Below are 15,254 nucleotides of genomic sequence, written 5' to 3'. Positions count from 1 at the left end.
TCAAAGCGTGGGTGTAGTTTTCAGTTGACGATGAGAAGTCGGGAGTTAGAGGCAGGTTGGGCCCAACGTGTTCCTCTTTGGTGAAACATAGTGGCCCTCAAGTCATGACCCGCAGGGAAAGGGGGTCCAAGGCCAGGCCGTGCCGAGCTGAGGCCTCCCCTGGACCATGTGTGCTGTCTGCCCCTCCCCTGGCACGTCCACGACCTGGGTCACTAGGAGAGCAGATTCCAAATGCCAACAGCTAGCACCAGGCACCCAAGAAGCGCACGAAGCCTTCCTCGATTGAAGAGGAGAGCGCGTGAAACGTCCCTCGATCGCACGCCGCTGCGCCACCTCCTGGGTGATGTCTGAGCAGGGTCTCTAACCAGTCTGCTGCGTGTTCTCATCTCTCAGGAGGGGCCATCGGGGAATCGTTGTGACAGTGAACCGGGAAGTCCTATAAAGTGCTTGGGTGGCGTCTGGCACGCGGCAGGGGCTCAGAAATAGTACTGAGCATCATGATGCCTGGTGGTGGTAGAGAAATGCTGAGTCCTCCTGGGGAGGAGTAAGTATATCCTGATGAGACAGGCGCCCATCGGAGGGGGAATCCCTGTGATGCTAAGTGACCCTGTCCGGAGCCAAGGACTGGGAGGCGTCTGTGTCCTGAGACCCAGATTCTTGGATGTAAATAACGTAAACACCAAGAGGGGTCGCTCCAGTCAATGAAGGACTGAGTCGTGTGTGTGTGTGTGTGTGTGTGTGTGTGTGTGTGTGTGTGTGTGTGTTTTCCTGAGCCTGTAAGATTTAGAAAACGTAGCATTTATGTACCAGGGGAGCTTTGTCAGGCCCGAGCATCGTGGAGAAACCCATGCCGTCGGATCGGTCAGCTGCACTGACTTCTGGCTCTTGGAAAGGGGCCCCCAGTTTTGCCCTTGAAGTTCCCTGGGAGCATCTCTGAGGTGGGGCGCCAAGTGTACGAAAGGAAGCTGCGTCCTCTGCATCCTGAGCGGCCTGAGGATCCAGGCCCAGGAGCCGAGCACAGGGCTTCGGTGACTCACTACCCCAGCTCCACAGCTGGCTCACCAGAGTCTCAGGAGTCCCTCTTCAAACTCCCGAGACCCCCCACCAGTGCACCCTGATCTCTGACCTGTGGGTGCAGCCACATGGTTCAGAACAGGCCCGTCCCCCAGACGGGAGCATCCTGGGCCCTTCCCCTCTCTTTCACAAGCCGTGAAATCATGACCCAAGCGGAGACCAAGAGTCGGACCCCCAGGCGCCCTAGGAGTGAAGTTACTTTGTAGAAGAAAACGTCTTAGGAAAAGGAGGCATAGGAAATGAAATGTGTGTGTTTTCAACCACCTCATGTGACAGCACAACAGAAGCAGTCCGCCAGCTCTGAATTTTCTAGGCGTCCTTTAAAAAAAAAGAAAAAAAGATAAAAGAAGGGGAGTAAATATTCACACCTGGACCTCTCCTGGGGTCACTTCTGTTGAATTAGGAGGAATAAAAAAAGAAACATCCAGGTCTGATGTTCAAACGAGCCTGTCCGGTGTGACCCGGCCGTGGTCCCCTAGAAGCGCACGCACCAGCGCCCCGGACCCCCGAGCTCGCCCCTCCTCTCCCTGCCTCCTCCTGGGTCCCAAAGGCACAGCCCCCTTCCTCCGTCCGTCCGTCCGCGTTCTGTCCAGAGCAGACGGGGCACAGATGCGCTTTCGCAAGCCACACAGGCGCTCTGGCCGGTTCTGTCCTGTGACCCTCACTTTCCTGACCCTAAAATAACAGGGAACGCATGTGGAAAGACTCCGTGATTTAAAAAGTGATCATTATGATTTTATTACGTCAGAAACGCAGCCTATAAATTTTCTACAACTAATCACTGAGAATTTCCCTCCGTGCCTGTTTTTTTTTGTTTTTTTTTTTATTAAGTTTTAACAGTGTTTCTATCTACTGTAAGGTAGAAAATAATCTCAGACCCAAAGACCTGGCCGGGAAGGCAAAAGCAAAACAGGCTGGTGAAGTCGTCCCCAGCCCGAACGCTGCTGGGGGGAGGGGACCGAGGGGTGGGGACCGTCGCCTGGCCCGCCTGGCCCTCAGGCCCAGAGGAGGGGGCGTGGACCGCAAGAAGGCCCCTCCCGCTCCCCAGGCCTCTGGCCTCCGTGCCCTGGGCCGGGGCCGTCCACCCCGGGAGAGGCCTGGACCCTTCACTTCAGCCTCCGGGGACCCTTACTGGCTGGGGCCTCACCCCCTCCTGCCCGTCCGGAGGAGGCTCTGGTCGGACGGCCCTGCCTCCCCCTGGAGCCTGCTGCACCTGCCCGGGGCTCCGCTCCGCCGCAGGGCGGTCGTGTCCCCTCTCTCCTTCCCAGGCCACCAGGAGCCGCCTCCGGGCCGCGGGCTCCGTGCACGGCAGTGGGATCAAATCAAGGTCTTCGGGACCTCTGTGTTTTGGTCGACATTCATGACCTTGTTTTTAAAATCTAAATTCTTGGCTTTTATTATTACTTTTATCAGTTTTTTTTTATCCTAGAAGTTTAAAATGCTCTTTGCCTGAAAAAGGAAGCGTTTGACTGCTTCACAGCGAACACCTTCTAAGGGGCAGATTTAATAATCTACTCGCTGCAGGGCTCAGGCCCCGGAGCAAGCTGCCCCAGGCCCCAGCCGTGTTTGGCGGCTGTGAGGAGGGACGGGCTGTTCCTACCCAGGACCCTGGGCCCCGTGCCAAGTGCACAGGTTAACCTAATTTCTGAAGCCAATTGCTTTCTAAACGCACCCGCCATAAACCGAGCCGTTGCAGGGATCTGAAGCCTGGACACGGTTCATGTTAGCTCCGCCTGCGGGGCTGGGGACCCAGAGTACACATGCAGGTAAAGGCGCCCCCGGTCCTTCCCTCCGCCGTAGCGAGGACCCAGCTCCCATCGGTGACCGTAGCACAAACCAGGCCACAAGCCTGGGGACTTCCGTGGTGCGCTCGGAGCAGCGCTTACCAACAAGGGTCCCAGCGGAATGAGGAACGGGACCAGGGGCCGGGAGCTTAGGGGCTACCCTGCGCACACGCACCCGCACGCACTGTTGCAGACACACGTGGGCGCGCACGCACCCGCACGCACTGTTGCAGACACACGTGGGCGCGCACGCACCCGCACGCACTGTTGCAGACACACGTGGGCGCGCACGCACCCGCCGCACGGACGCCGTGTCCCTGCCTGGGGCCCCGCCGCGACGCACACGTGGGGTGGACGGCTCAGACGGCGGGCTGGCCGCACCCCCTGCCGGCCTCTCCGGGGTCACTTTACCACTTGTTACGGTCGCCCCCCACGTGGGGACAGTGCCGTGTCACCTCCCCGCGCAGAGCTCCCGGCCTGGGGCTGTGCCTCCTTAGGAGGGAGCATGTGTGGTGAGGGGTAGAGTCCAAGAATACTTCTTACGGCACATCTGGCACCGCGAAGGAGGCTATTTACGAGCGCTGTAAATCGACGCGCCAGCGTTTCTTACGCTATCAAAGTTTTCAAGATAAACTGATGCCCAGAATAACTCTCCTAAACTGACTCCAATCTCAGGACCTAGTGAGCGTAAACTGACCGTGACTTATCCAGCCACAGTCTCCCCAAATCCAGGTCAAGTAGAGTCGCAGCTTGTCCACGGCTCGAACGAATCAAGACAATTTGTCTGTAACTAGTAGTAAGACCTCGTTTATTGACCTAGTGTTTTGGAAAAAAGCTCATTAAAAGCATTTCAAAAACAAAGTCTGATCTGATAATTGTATGTGTTTTGAAAAAGAATCCTTCTTTTAAGTGGCTATAAAGATTATTAGCACAGCATCAAAAATTAAAAAGTCTATTTTTGACTGAATTGCATTGGCTCCTTCCGTGGAGATCTCCCCGAAGGGCGCAGCCGAGGAGATTTAAGAATAGTATTTGCAATCAAGGCAATAATCTCATCACGTTAGCTAATGTTCCTGGAGGTTAAGAGGACACCGCCAAGGGAGTTACAGAGGCTGTTTTCCTAAAGAACAGGCACAGGGCATCACCGTCACAGTCACCGATCTGAGCACCGGCGATGTGACTTATGAGGGAGCGTGAAAGCGGGGTGGAGGCCAGTGCCAGACGGACAGGACAGCGCGCGGGTCAGCGACCACCGTGCCGGGTCACCAGTTACAAGGTAGGAGGGTCCCCGAGGACGCAGCAGGATCCGGGAATCAGTTATGAACGACGCTCGAGTGGAGAACCCAGTCCGGAGCAGGACTCTGCGTCGTGCAGAGGCGCGGCTGCTGGGCGCACGGGTCACTGCCCACCGTGGCTCGCACATCCCGCGCGCCATGCGTGTGGCTCTGGCCAGGGGCTCAGACACATGGAGGTGACGAGTCGCCACTGCAACACGTAAAACAACTTCTCGCCTCGCACCAGAATCGGTCAGACAAACCACTCTGGAAACACACTCTCTAACACCTCTGTAAAATATTTATAAGGGTCAACTTTATTGAAAGCAAATGCTCAGAGATACTGCGGCATAGAAGTCTCCCCGGCACCTAACCTTGGGTGATACTCTCGTTGGAAAGAGAAGAACCCACCAGTGGTCGTAGTTAGTTACTTGTTTTTGCTGAGGGTTCTCTGCTTCTCCGCGTGCTCCACGATCTTCTCCTCCACGTAAAGGCCCTTCCGCTTGCGCACGGCGTTCATGTACTTGCGGGCCTGGTTCTCGGAATCCGCCTTCTCCCCGAAGTGCAAGTACTCCTCCTCAGTGGTCGGTACCCAGAAGGGGTCGCTGGGAATGACCTGGTGAAAGAAGGGGACAGAACATGTCCCATCAGGCAAGCAGACAGCGCCGCTGCCAGCAATGCAGGGGACGGACGTGAGGGATCCAGGGCGCGTGAACCATGGGAAGCGGGGCCGCATCCCAGTGAGGAGCCAGGAAACTACGGGCTACATGCCGAGAAAGCTCCCCCTGTCGCTCGGACGCACCTGGGTACCAGCAGTGTCTTCTCATTCACTTTGCCTTTGCCCCCAGCAAAGACCAACACCCGTGAGCACGCTCCTGAGGTGAGGAGGACACATCTGGGGAGCCTCCTCGGGAGGGGGGGGAGGGGGCAGAGCCTGGACACGGCGGGGGGGGGGGGACTGGTCTAAAGTAGCTGACGTGTGGGAGCCCAGTCACTCCGTGATGACCGGCAGCCGGGTCGTGATGTCCACAGCGGTGGCGACCTTGGACACAGACTTCCCCGAGGCCCAGGACAGAGTGGGGGACGGTTTCCTGCAGGCAGAGAAGGTTCCATGAGCCCCACGCTCGTGGCCTGTCTCTGCCTCCTCACCAAGCCGCCCCCCAGGATCGGGCAGGTAAGCGTGAGGACAGAGGACTGGGGGCGCGGCTCGCCCCCCCCACCCCGAGTCGTGCACGGGCTGCCTGACCCTGCCGGTCCCTTCCGGACACTGCCCTGACCGTCCTGCGGCACGAGCCCCGTGGCCCGGCTGGTCTCGTTCTGGAACGTGGCAGCAGGGGCTCCGAGGCCTCCATGGTCGAGACCACACTTTCCAAGGTCAGCCTGATCAGTCATGAAGGTGAGAGTCTGACCTTCACACGCCTTATTCTGTTTGTTGTTGTTTTCTCTCATTTCTGTTAGATGGAGGAAAGGGGGATCTACTAAGTGGCCTCAAATCCTAACACTTTTCAATTTAAAATCTAGACGTGGCAGAAGATATTTAAAAATAGTTGCTCTGCAACACCAGAAACGGAAGGGTCTGTGAGCCAGGAGAGGGAGGGAGGGGAGCCCTCCGTAGTGACCGGGGTAAAACCCCGTCCACGTCCCACAGGGCACCGCGGCAGGTGTGCTCCCAGCCCGGCCCTCTCTCGCACGTGTGCCCAGGGCTGTGGCTGCCAGCGGGGGACAGAGGGCGGGACAGGCTGTACTCGGCCCGCGTCTGCGCTCCTGTGCCGTCCACCCTGGTGAAGGCACTGAGCTGAGCGCCTGCAGCGCTGTGGCACTTGGGGGGGACAGGTGACTAGCAGACGCCCCAGGGTGAGGCCACGCCACGGAACGTGGGGGAGGAAGCCCCCCGAAGATGGGCTCACACAGGGCACGACAGGAAACCCCGCCACGAACGCCAGTGACCAGAGTCAAATTACAGAGTTCACTTCAACAGCCTCCAGGCACCGAGGGCGTGCGGGGGCGCTAGGCTGCGTCCTAACACACCAGGCAGCTGGAAACAGTAAGAGCCACCAATCCCCAAACAGTCAGACGTGAGGATGAGAAAGGAGCTCCGCAGGCAGGTGGAGCCTCGAACCGCTGAGAGTGAAGTAGCAGAGGCCTGGCGTCCCGGAGGAGGAAGCGCTACCCCAGCAGGGAGGGCGGCGGCCTCGAAGGACCGTTCTCCGGGCGACGCGCAGACGGCCAGCAAGCCACCTGTACACACGGCGGTCACTGGTCACCAGTGAGGCCCCGCTGCGCGCACGAGGACGGCTCCTGCCAAACGGGCCGAGCCCGCGTCCGCTGAGGGGCCCGCGGCAGGAGACGGCGGCTGGCGCCCCACGCGGGCCCTGGCGCTGCTCCCCGAAGCCCCTTCTCCCCCCACCCCGCAGCCGCAGCAGCCCTCTCCTCGGGGAGACAGTGAGGAAATGGACGGTGCCCTGGGCAGCCGTCCAGGCTGTCTACACGGCAGGAGACTAGCTTTAAGCTGGTATTGGTGCCCTCGCCTCTGCGCCCATCACAGCGTATAAAGAAGTAGCAGGTCCGCGGAGAAGCGGTGAGTGAGCTGTTAATCCTGTTTACACGGTGACCGTTTACACAGGGCAGCAAGTGAAGCACACAGTCCAGAGACCCCAGACTCACACTGGTCCTCGCTCCAGACTGTAAGACCAGGAGTTTCCGTGCGGCCCTCGGCCGCGTCCGTCTGCGGCTTGCTCGGTGTCTCCGCCAAGACCCCTAGCCTGCCTTCCGCACTCACCTCTGTGACACCTGCTCCAGACCGCCCCTCCCGGGGGCCCGGTGCCCGCACCCCTGCTCTTCCCTGGGGTGCCCACACTGTGCTGTGCACTATATAACGGCACTTGGAGGCCACAGGGCAGAGGTCACATCAGTTTGGAAGAAAAGGTGGTATTTTCTGACTGGTTCACCCAGAAGTCACCTGCCCACAGTGAGAACGTCTTTTTGCAACCCCACAGCCTGGAGGGGATGGCATCTTGTAGCTCATGGGAGGGAGGGCTCCCAAGTGCTAGCTGCTGTCCTGGGCATGAAAAACACAAACAAAAAGCAAGAGGAAGGACAGGACAGGAATGACAGCCCAGAAGGAAAGAGCTGGGGGGCTGCGACTCAGTCCTGCGGCCAGCTCTCGCCTGGCCTGCGCCGGCAGGTGGGAAGCCACGTCCAGAGTAAACCTGCTCAGGCTGCCATGCTGGGAGCCGCGGCCCCTCACCCTGGGTGAGCTGCAGCCCCGCCCTGCGGGCTGGTCCCGTATCAGACAGCCGCTCTTGAGGTTGTGCTGACATGCATGTAGAACACCACTGGTTGGGAGTATTTTTCTCTCTGTGCCTGTTATTAGCTCCTTTTCTTCCTTTTTCATAGAAGGGGTAAAACACAGAAATTATGAGATTGCTGACTTCAAAGGTTTCCTCATGGAAAATGCCTGTAATTTTATTTTCTCTATTTTTTGAAGCACTTTCTCTCAAAAGCTCTTGATTGTAAATTATATGGTGTGACAGAATACAAACGAAAGAAAGCGCCTTGGAGCGAGAAGCCAGATCTCAACAACTGTGTTATTTCTAAACCCAACTGTGGGGGAGACCAAGACAGCCAAAAACTATCCCATCAATGACAGTTAATTATAACAGCGTTTTCAAGACTTTCAGAGATGCGAGGCTGTCGGGAGTGGGGACCGGACAGGTGGCGGGGGGCCGGCAGACGACGGTACGAAGCTGAAGCGAGCTCTTCTCGAATACATTCTTCTCTAAAGTTCCCAAGAGACTGACTTTTAATAACCAACTAAGAAACTAGAATTAAAAGAAAACAACTACTCTTAAGCACCTAAGATTTCTGGTGTTTCTTTTGTAATTGAGAGAGAAAGGGGCGGAAAAACCACCGTGGTTTTCATATGAACAAGCACATGCCCATTTGGTTGGTAAGAGCCTGCTCTTCCTAAGTATCTCCTGTCTTGTTTTCTTTGGTACCAGGCACGGCCGGGGGGGGGCGTCCTGAGGCCCGGGACGAGGGGCACACTCCTTCTGTGAGGAACCGACTGCAAACTGATCAGGCATTTTTAGCAAACAGGATATGTGAACCCAAACACCCAATTCCTCCGATCGTGATGCCCCACGACAGCTCTGAAGCCCTGCTTCGGGTCTGTCCGCGGAGGACCCCCCGGGATCACGGGCCGGCACACTCTTTCTTCTCGTCAGACACACCAGAACCCGGCTTTGTCACCAGTGGGATCAAGGCCACCTTCTCGAGACAGACATCTTGTCATCGCCAAGATGTTCAGAAGCGTGAGCTCAAGTTCTGGGGAGGTTTTCAGATCGGCAGCACTGACGAAGACGGTCACTGCTCTGAAGGGGGACAAATGCCCCCCCGGTTCTGCGTGTCAGCCGCGCTGCCCTGTGACCACACAGGGGAGGGCCCCGGACACGGCTCCAGCAGGAACACTCTAGTAATCTTACTACAGCCATAGATCTTCACAAGATGCTCGGACAAATCCGTCCCCTCAGTTCCCCACTGGTGTGCGTCCTTACGTAACACTCGAGTGGCCAAAACCAAAGCCGAAAAGGTCGACGTTTGGGTAAGTGGAAAATTATTACCCACTTAAGTTCAGAAATTAAGAAATAGGTTAAGTGTTCTGGAGCTCCTGTTTTCTACATAGTGAAACACGGAATGATACCTATTCTGACACACACTGATAAAACCACCAAAACTTCACTTAGTTCCTAGATGAAGAGACAAAATTAAGAAAAATTTCATAGTAAATCCCCGTATAAAAAAAACAAAAAACAAAAACCAAATCAAAAACAACAACAAAAAAACACAATAGGAGCCTAAACCAGAATGTGAACCATGGCTTGCTCGAGCGTTATGAATGTGCGGTTTTTTTAAGGAAAAGCAGACACGTCTCTGAGTTCTGGATCAGCCACCTCACTGGTGTCCATTTAGGTGACAGGAGCCGCCCAGTTAAAACTAAATCTGCTTTCAAAGCCCATCTTTCTCAACTGCTGATTTACTTGACTATAAAATTCATTTTATTTATTTAAATTTTTAAAGGTTTATTTATTTTTCAGGGACAGAGACAGAGCATGAGTGGGAGAGAGGCAGAGAGAGAGAGAGAGAGAGAGAGAGACAGAATCTGAAGCAGCTCCAGGCTCCGAGCTGTCAGCACAGAGCCTGATGTGGGGCTCGAACTTACAAACTGCGAGATCATGACCTGAGCCGAAGTCAGAGGATTCACTGACTGAGCCACCCAGGTGCTCTTATAAAATCCATTTTAAAAAGGAAGTTCTCCCTCACTGACTACATACCCCCTTTACAACCCGCACTTCAACTGTGTCTTTAAACAGTTCTGGAGAAAGGGGACCATCTGGCTGAAGAAAGTGACACAGAGGGACAGCCCAGCAGTGGATGAAAACGGGGAGTTCCGATTAGGTGGAGTTAGAGGCAAGATCCCCGACGGCGTCCACACTGCTGGAGCGTCCCGGGGTCGGGCACCAGGCTGCAGGGGCAGCACACCAGCTCGGGCAGGGCAAGCTCAGGAGGCCCCAGCACATGGCAGAAGTGGTATCTGCCAGCAAAGCACCCCCCCCCCCACCCCGGGAAGGGAGTGGCGGGCGTGGTTTCTGCTCCCGGCACAGTGACAGTAAGCCATGGTTCCCTGAGAGAGCTATCCTCCTGACCTTCCTAGTGCAAAACCCTCCTCCGGACCCCAGGCGCCATCCGCAAGGGGACCGGGCTTTTCTCGTGGGCCCTGCTGCTCTCCCTCCCGATTCTCACGCGGTGCCTCCTCCCCGGCGCCCGGCTGGCCCTCCCCACGCAGCCCCTCCTCCCCGGCGCCCGGCTGGTCCGTCACCCCCTCCCCAGAGTGAAGAAAGTGTCTTCACGACCTTCCCCTCTGTCCCCAGCACTGCGGACCCACGGTTGCAGTGTGAAGTGCAGGTAAGGACCTTTACGGACCCTGATGGTGAGCGCGCGTGACGAACCCTTTCACCCTGCAGCACGTGAAAGCCGCAGAAGCCCGCACCGTCCACAGTGGGGACTGAGAACTGTAGATTCACAGGAGTTTACAGCTACCCCTTGCCAAGCACCACTTTGGGTGCTCCTCCCCCAGAAGAAAAGTTCCCGAGAGTTCCACTTTCGAAATATCTGTGATTTTCCTTCAAAATTCTAAACACTCTCTTCAAAGGGAAACACAGGATTGAATGTTCTGTGTCTTAAATTTCACATCAAAGAGCAGTGAAGAATGAGTACGTGTATGCGTGTGTCACGGGCCACACGTAACCTCAGGACCCTTCGATCTGCAGGAAAACCACCTTCTCCCGGGCGAGGGACCGAGCAGAGGCCCCATAGAGGCCGAGCGGTGTCTGCGACCCTCACTGCCGTGTGCGGGCAGCGCGCTGGCACCTGGGAGGGAAGGATGGGCCGGGCTCTTACCTCCCAGTGGCTGAAGACCAGCTGCGGGCTGGCCAGCCCGCTCGTCCGCTTGCGGATCTCATCGGCAAAGCCGAAGCTCTCGGCGACAGGCAGCACGGCCTTGATGATGAACATGTCCGTCCCCTCTTTCATCTCTTCTTGAAGCACTCGACCTTCCCTCTTGGACAGGACTGCATAGACCCGACCTGCAAAACCAACACAGCTCTTACGGCCACTGGGTGGGGACACGCCTTGAGCCACATGAAGACGGGATGGTCACGCACCCGGGAACAGTCCCCTGGTGAGGACTGGCGCACCCGACAACCCTGGTTTACAGAAGCAGGAAAACCATTTTCTTCTGTGTTTAAAAGTAACGCGATAAAAAATTAGACACAAAAGGTGCGATCCCCCCAAATCACACTGCCCGCAGAGCAAGGCTCCCACCACAGCCTGAGAAGCAGGAGGCTTCTAAAGGGTCTTCGATGCCATGTTCCCATAAGCAGTCAGGGTCTGGGGGCGAAGTCCAAGGAGATGAGTGTGCCTGGGCTTTGTAAGCACTGAAATATTTTAATAATTATGAAACATCACTGATTTGATGAGGATGATGTGAGGCTACGTGGGCCTAGTAAGCAAGGGACCGAGGGACCGACACGGTGACATTTTTTTGCTAGAAATGAAAACCACACACACAGATGTTTGGTCACGTTTTTAAAAAACTGCTAACACGTCAGTGGCTTAAGTACTTGATTCCTCTGAAAACTGTCTGGTGTCTGCTCCACCGTCCGTCAGTCACCTGCCCCCGCACGCAACAAACAGCCCCCATGCGCCCACCGCGCGAAGGCACCATGGGGAAAAGAATGGCGACTAAAAGGCTAATCGATGCAAAGTTTTGATCATGGCTGGACTTGGACTACATGATACACACACAAACATCGGGGCCCAAATTCAAGGCCCTGTGTAACCCGGCAGCAACCCCCTACTTCAAGCTCTGGAGACCACAGACCCTACAGCTGCAGACCGTCCGCGAGGACCGCAGCCCCCTGGCACACGCTCTGCGCACGCTTCTCTAACTTAGGGTGCTCTTCGTCCGATTCCACGGTCACATCGTCTCCATCAGAAGAGCCTCCCGTGGCCTAAGATCAAAACGGTCTCTTTGCCACGTGGGTTTGGCCGAACCTCATCTGCTCTCATGGGTCTACATACTCCCGTCCGTGTATTTTCTTCTCTAACAGCAGCCAGACTGGTCTGAGGACTCTACAATCCTTAGAGCTGGGAGTCTGGCGACTAAAGGTATGTTTTGTTGTGTTTTCCCCTGGAACTTAGGAAAGGGAGCCGCTGTTCAGTGACGTTTTCTCTTACAGTAAACAAATAGGAAACAGTGAGGACTTCCAATCTGGGGATGATGGGAAGTACATTATAGCATAACAAGTTGATGGGATTTATGCAGAGGTTAAAATGAAAATTGTTAATACTAAATAGCCAAATGGAAGCATGCTTATAAGATAATAAATGTAAACAGCAAAACATTCAGCTGCTTCCACCATAAGGCTACAGCTATGCAGAACGTGCTCTTACGGACAAAGACTGTAAAAGAGAATAGAAAATGACAGGCTGGTCTCCAAAGAGGAAGAGCCTTCTTTTAGGCTGTGGTTTCTGTTACTGGCGGAGGCCCTTGTGGTGTAACTTCAATTGAAACACACAGAGAAACTGGTGGGCACTTCCTATAAACCCGGTCACACTAACCTCTCTTCCTTTTGTTACAGAGCGACCAGGCTGCTAACTTGGGCACGTGCGGTCGCCAGGATGCAGGTGGGCTCTGACCAGGCGCGAACCGCAGGGTGCTGTGGACAGGGCGGGGAGCGTGGCTGGCTGCTCTTGGGCAGGCAGATCCAGCCACGAGTTTACGGGACACGCACGTCAGCAAGTTGCGCCCACCAGGCAGGATGCCCTAGGGCACGCGTCCGCGCCCTGACTGCAGCTCTGTGTCCTCACGACGGCCCCCAGCAACCTATGGGCTCAGAAGGCAAGGTGAGCAGATCCAAAGTTGAAGGGAGGCTGGAGGCTAATGAATACGTTGTCAGCACCAGGATAACCAGGTAAGGGCCCCGGCGTAACAAGACTCGAGTCAGCGTGGGTAAGCACAAGCCTTCACAGGGGCTCCAATCGACTGTCCAGCGCTGGAGCGGTCCTGCGGACAGAGGTGCCTGTAAATCCGGCGCGGCGGGGTCCCTCTAAGCTCAGTGGCAGTCTGCAGCGCTGCGGCACAAAGGCGGCCAGTGTCACTCTCTGCTGCTCAGCTCAGAACCGTTCCACCCATCGAAGCCCGCTTCAGAGAACGATTACTTTCAAAAAGGCTACCTTGTTTTGAGCTCTGCTAAAATCCCGATTTCTCCTAAGACTTTGCCGGGAGACCACATTCTTCACTGAACGCAGCCGTGTCATTTCACATGGTGGGGCTCTGTCGCCCAAGTCCCCTCTGTGGACAGGGGCCATGCTTCGACCTGGTGTCGGCACATACGCGCGTCACTACGTTTTGTTGAAGTGAGTTAGGAAAGGCTGATGAAACGGAAAAGAACCCCAAGTCGTGAACAGAAGAGGCTTTAAGAGCAAAACACTGACACTTACGATGAATGTCTCTGACACCTCAATGCGTGTAAGCTCTCATGTGAGCATGAATCCCACGGGTGCCAACAAGAGGCAGAGACTCCAGCAACACGTGACGTCACTGCCGGACGAAAACAACGAGGAGCCAAGAATGGAAGAAGCTAGAAGAAATATGAACATGACAAAACCACGAAGCAACTCTAACGCCCACTGAAGTGAAGGGCACGTTCACGGGTGAAAAGTGAGAACAGAACCAGACCGTGGAGAAAGCAGAGTCTGTAGGTGAAGAGGGCCGTTCTCTTGGGGCCATTTCCCCTGATGAAGGGACGTGGAAAGGACTGTCCTTCCACAAAATGTCCCACTCTGACCACCTACAGATGGAGGTCTTGCTTTAACATCTTGTGTAGAAAGAACTCAATTGTTAAGAAAGACTAAGGACACTCGCTTTGCTAAGTAAGAAAGACCTGAATTTGTCTTCCAATGTGTGCCAATTCTTGGAGAATTAAAGCATCCGTCAGCAAGGTCGGGCAGATGTAGGGCACATGGGCAGGAAGCAGAGGCCTTAGGGTCACCGAGATCTCCTCGTTCCTTGTTCCGGATGAAGGTGGTGATTTAGAAAGAAAAAGAACAGTACAGAAAGCAAGCTGGAGGCAATACTGACCTTGGGTGCAAGAAGGTGCCTACCGTTACCAAAGGACCCCTTGAAGCAACCAGGAAACGGGCTTACGAGGAGACCCTCAACTCTGAGCAGCAGGACCTCCAACTAATCCTGGAGGGAACGACTCCAGACCAAATCGAAACACGGTGTCTGTTAGGTGGCGGCCGGCTGGTCCGGAGGGCCCAGGGCCACGCGGTCCACACGCGGCGCCACCCTGCACTGTGGACGGCGACCCGACAAACACTAACTCTGCTCCTGAGAGCAAAGCGGGGGAAGTGCCCCTGCGGATGAGCAAGGTGTGCGCCTCCTCCACAGAGTGCGGGGACGCGGTCCGGCGGCCAGGTGGGCAGGCCAGCAGGGAGAGAGGCCCCGGGGCTGCCTGGTCACCTGCAGGGTCCTGGTGATTTCCTAATGGAAACGGCAGAGCGGGCACAGGGCATGGACTCGACAGGGACGACTCAACAGCCTGCCTGCAGTTTCAGTTGGATAAATGCCCACAGCCGACCATGGCTTCCTGTGTTGTGTGCGAAAACCTGTCTGCTCAGAGAGCAAAGGACAGATGCCACTCCAAACAGACAACGTAGGAGAGATGGCAATTTGGGGAGGAACTGTGCGTTCCCATCATTACCCCAGGAGTCCGGGAGAGGGAAGGACAGGCATAGATGCGCGCGGACCCTCGACTTCGGGGCGGATCGCTGTACACACAGAGAGAGGAGAAACAAGTCCTAAGATGAATTCCTTGCAGGAGTAATAAGAGTGAGAAATACCACGAATGATCCCGAAGACCCTCCTCTCTCCAAAACACGTCGAGGCAAGTGCTCAAGCGGAGGTGGCACGTGTCAGGGCCGGGACACCAGAGCACCCAGGCCGCCTGCACGGCCCCGGGTTCCAGCCCCACCTCTGCCTTCGTAAGTTAAGAAGGTTCTCGGCGAGAATGAAGAGTGACCGACAGAACGGCGTCGACTGGTGCCCCTGCGATCGTCTGCGGTTCCACGAGCTGCTCGTCCGCTGCGCCCACACGAGGCTGCGACACACGGCCTGCGACACGCCCCCTGCAGACCCTGGGCTCGCACGGCACACAGGCCCCAGGCAGTCAGTCCTGCAGGGCCACACCCGTCACTGTTCCACCCCGCTGCCGCTCCGGCCCGTCTCGTAGGAACCTACCATGCACGCACGCCTCTATTTCTTTTGGGAAAAGATACCCTAGCAATTTAGATACCTGTTTTTAGGAATTGATCAGCAAAAGAACCTTACTAAAAAGAATGTCAAATATGCGCACACTGACTCAAAGGACCTCAGAGGAGACCCATGAGCTCCCCAGCACCGGCCCGGCCCACGGGAGAGCTGCTGCATGCCGGGCTCTGCTCAAAACCCCGGCCTTGTGTTCTCAGGTTAACCTTCACAGCCTCTGGTCAGCTCTTA

The 15,254-nt window shown here is 55.9% G+C and overlaps 1 protein-coding gene across 2 annotated transcripts in view; it reads right to left on the bottom strand.

Moving 5' to 3' along the window:
* Positions 1–4,413: 4,413 nt before the first annotated feature.
* The window catches only part of EFL1 (elongation factor like GTPase 1), a 100,037-nt gene continuing 89,196 nt past the window's right edge, over positions 4,414–15,254 (bottom strand). For both annotated transcript variants that reach the window (XM_039216841.1, XM_039216850.1), the window contains exons 19-20: positions 10,592–10,776; positions 4,414–4,748 (exon numbers count right to left, since the gene is read on the bottom strand). In XM_039216841.1, coding sequence (XP_039072772.1) covers positions 4,560–4,748; positions 10,592–10,776 — 374 coding nt within the window. In that variant the 3' untranslated portion in view covers positions 4,414–4,559. The remainder of the gene's footprint in view (positions 4,749–10,591; positions 10,777–15,254) is intronic.

Source organism: Hyaena hyaena, unplaced genomic scaffold (assembly GCF_003009895.1).
Source record: "Hyaena hyaena isolate Hyena2069 unplaced genomic scaffold, ASM300989v1 scaffold_13, whole genome shotgun sequence".
NCBI lineage: Eukaryota > Metazoa > Chordata > Mammalia > Carnivora > Hyaenidae > Hyaena > Hyaena hyaena.
The sequence above is the reverse complement of the archived record's forward strand: the minus strand, read 5'-3'. Positions and strand labels throughout refer to the sequence as shown.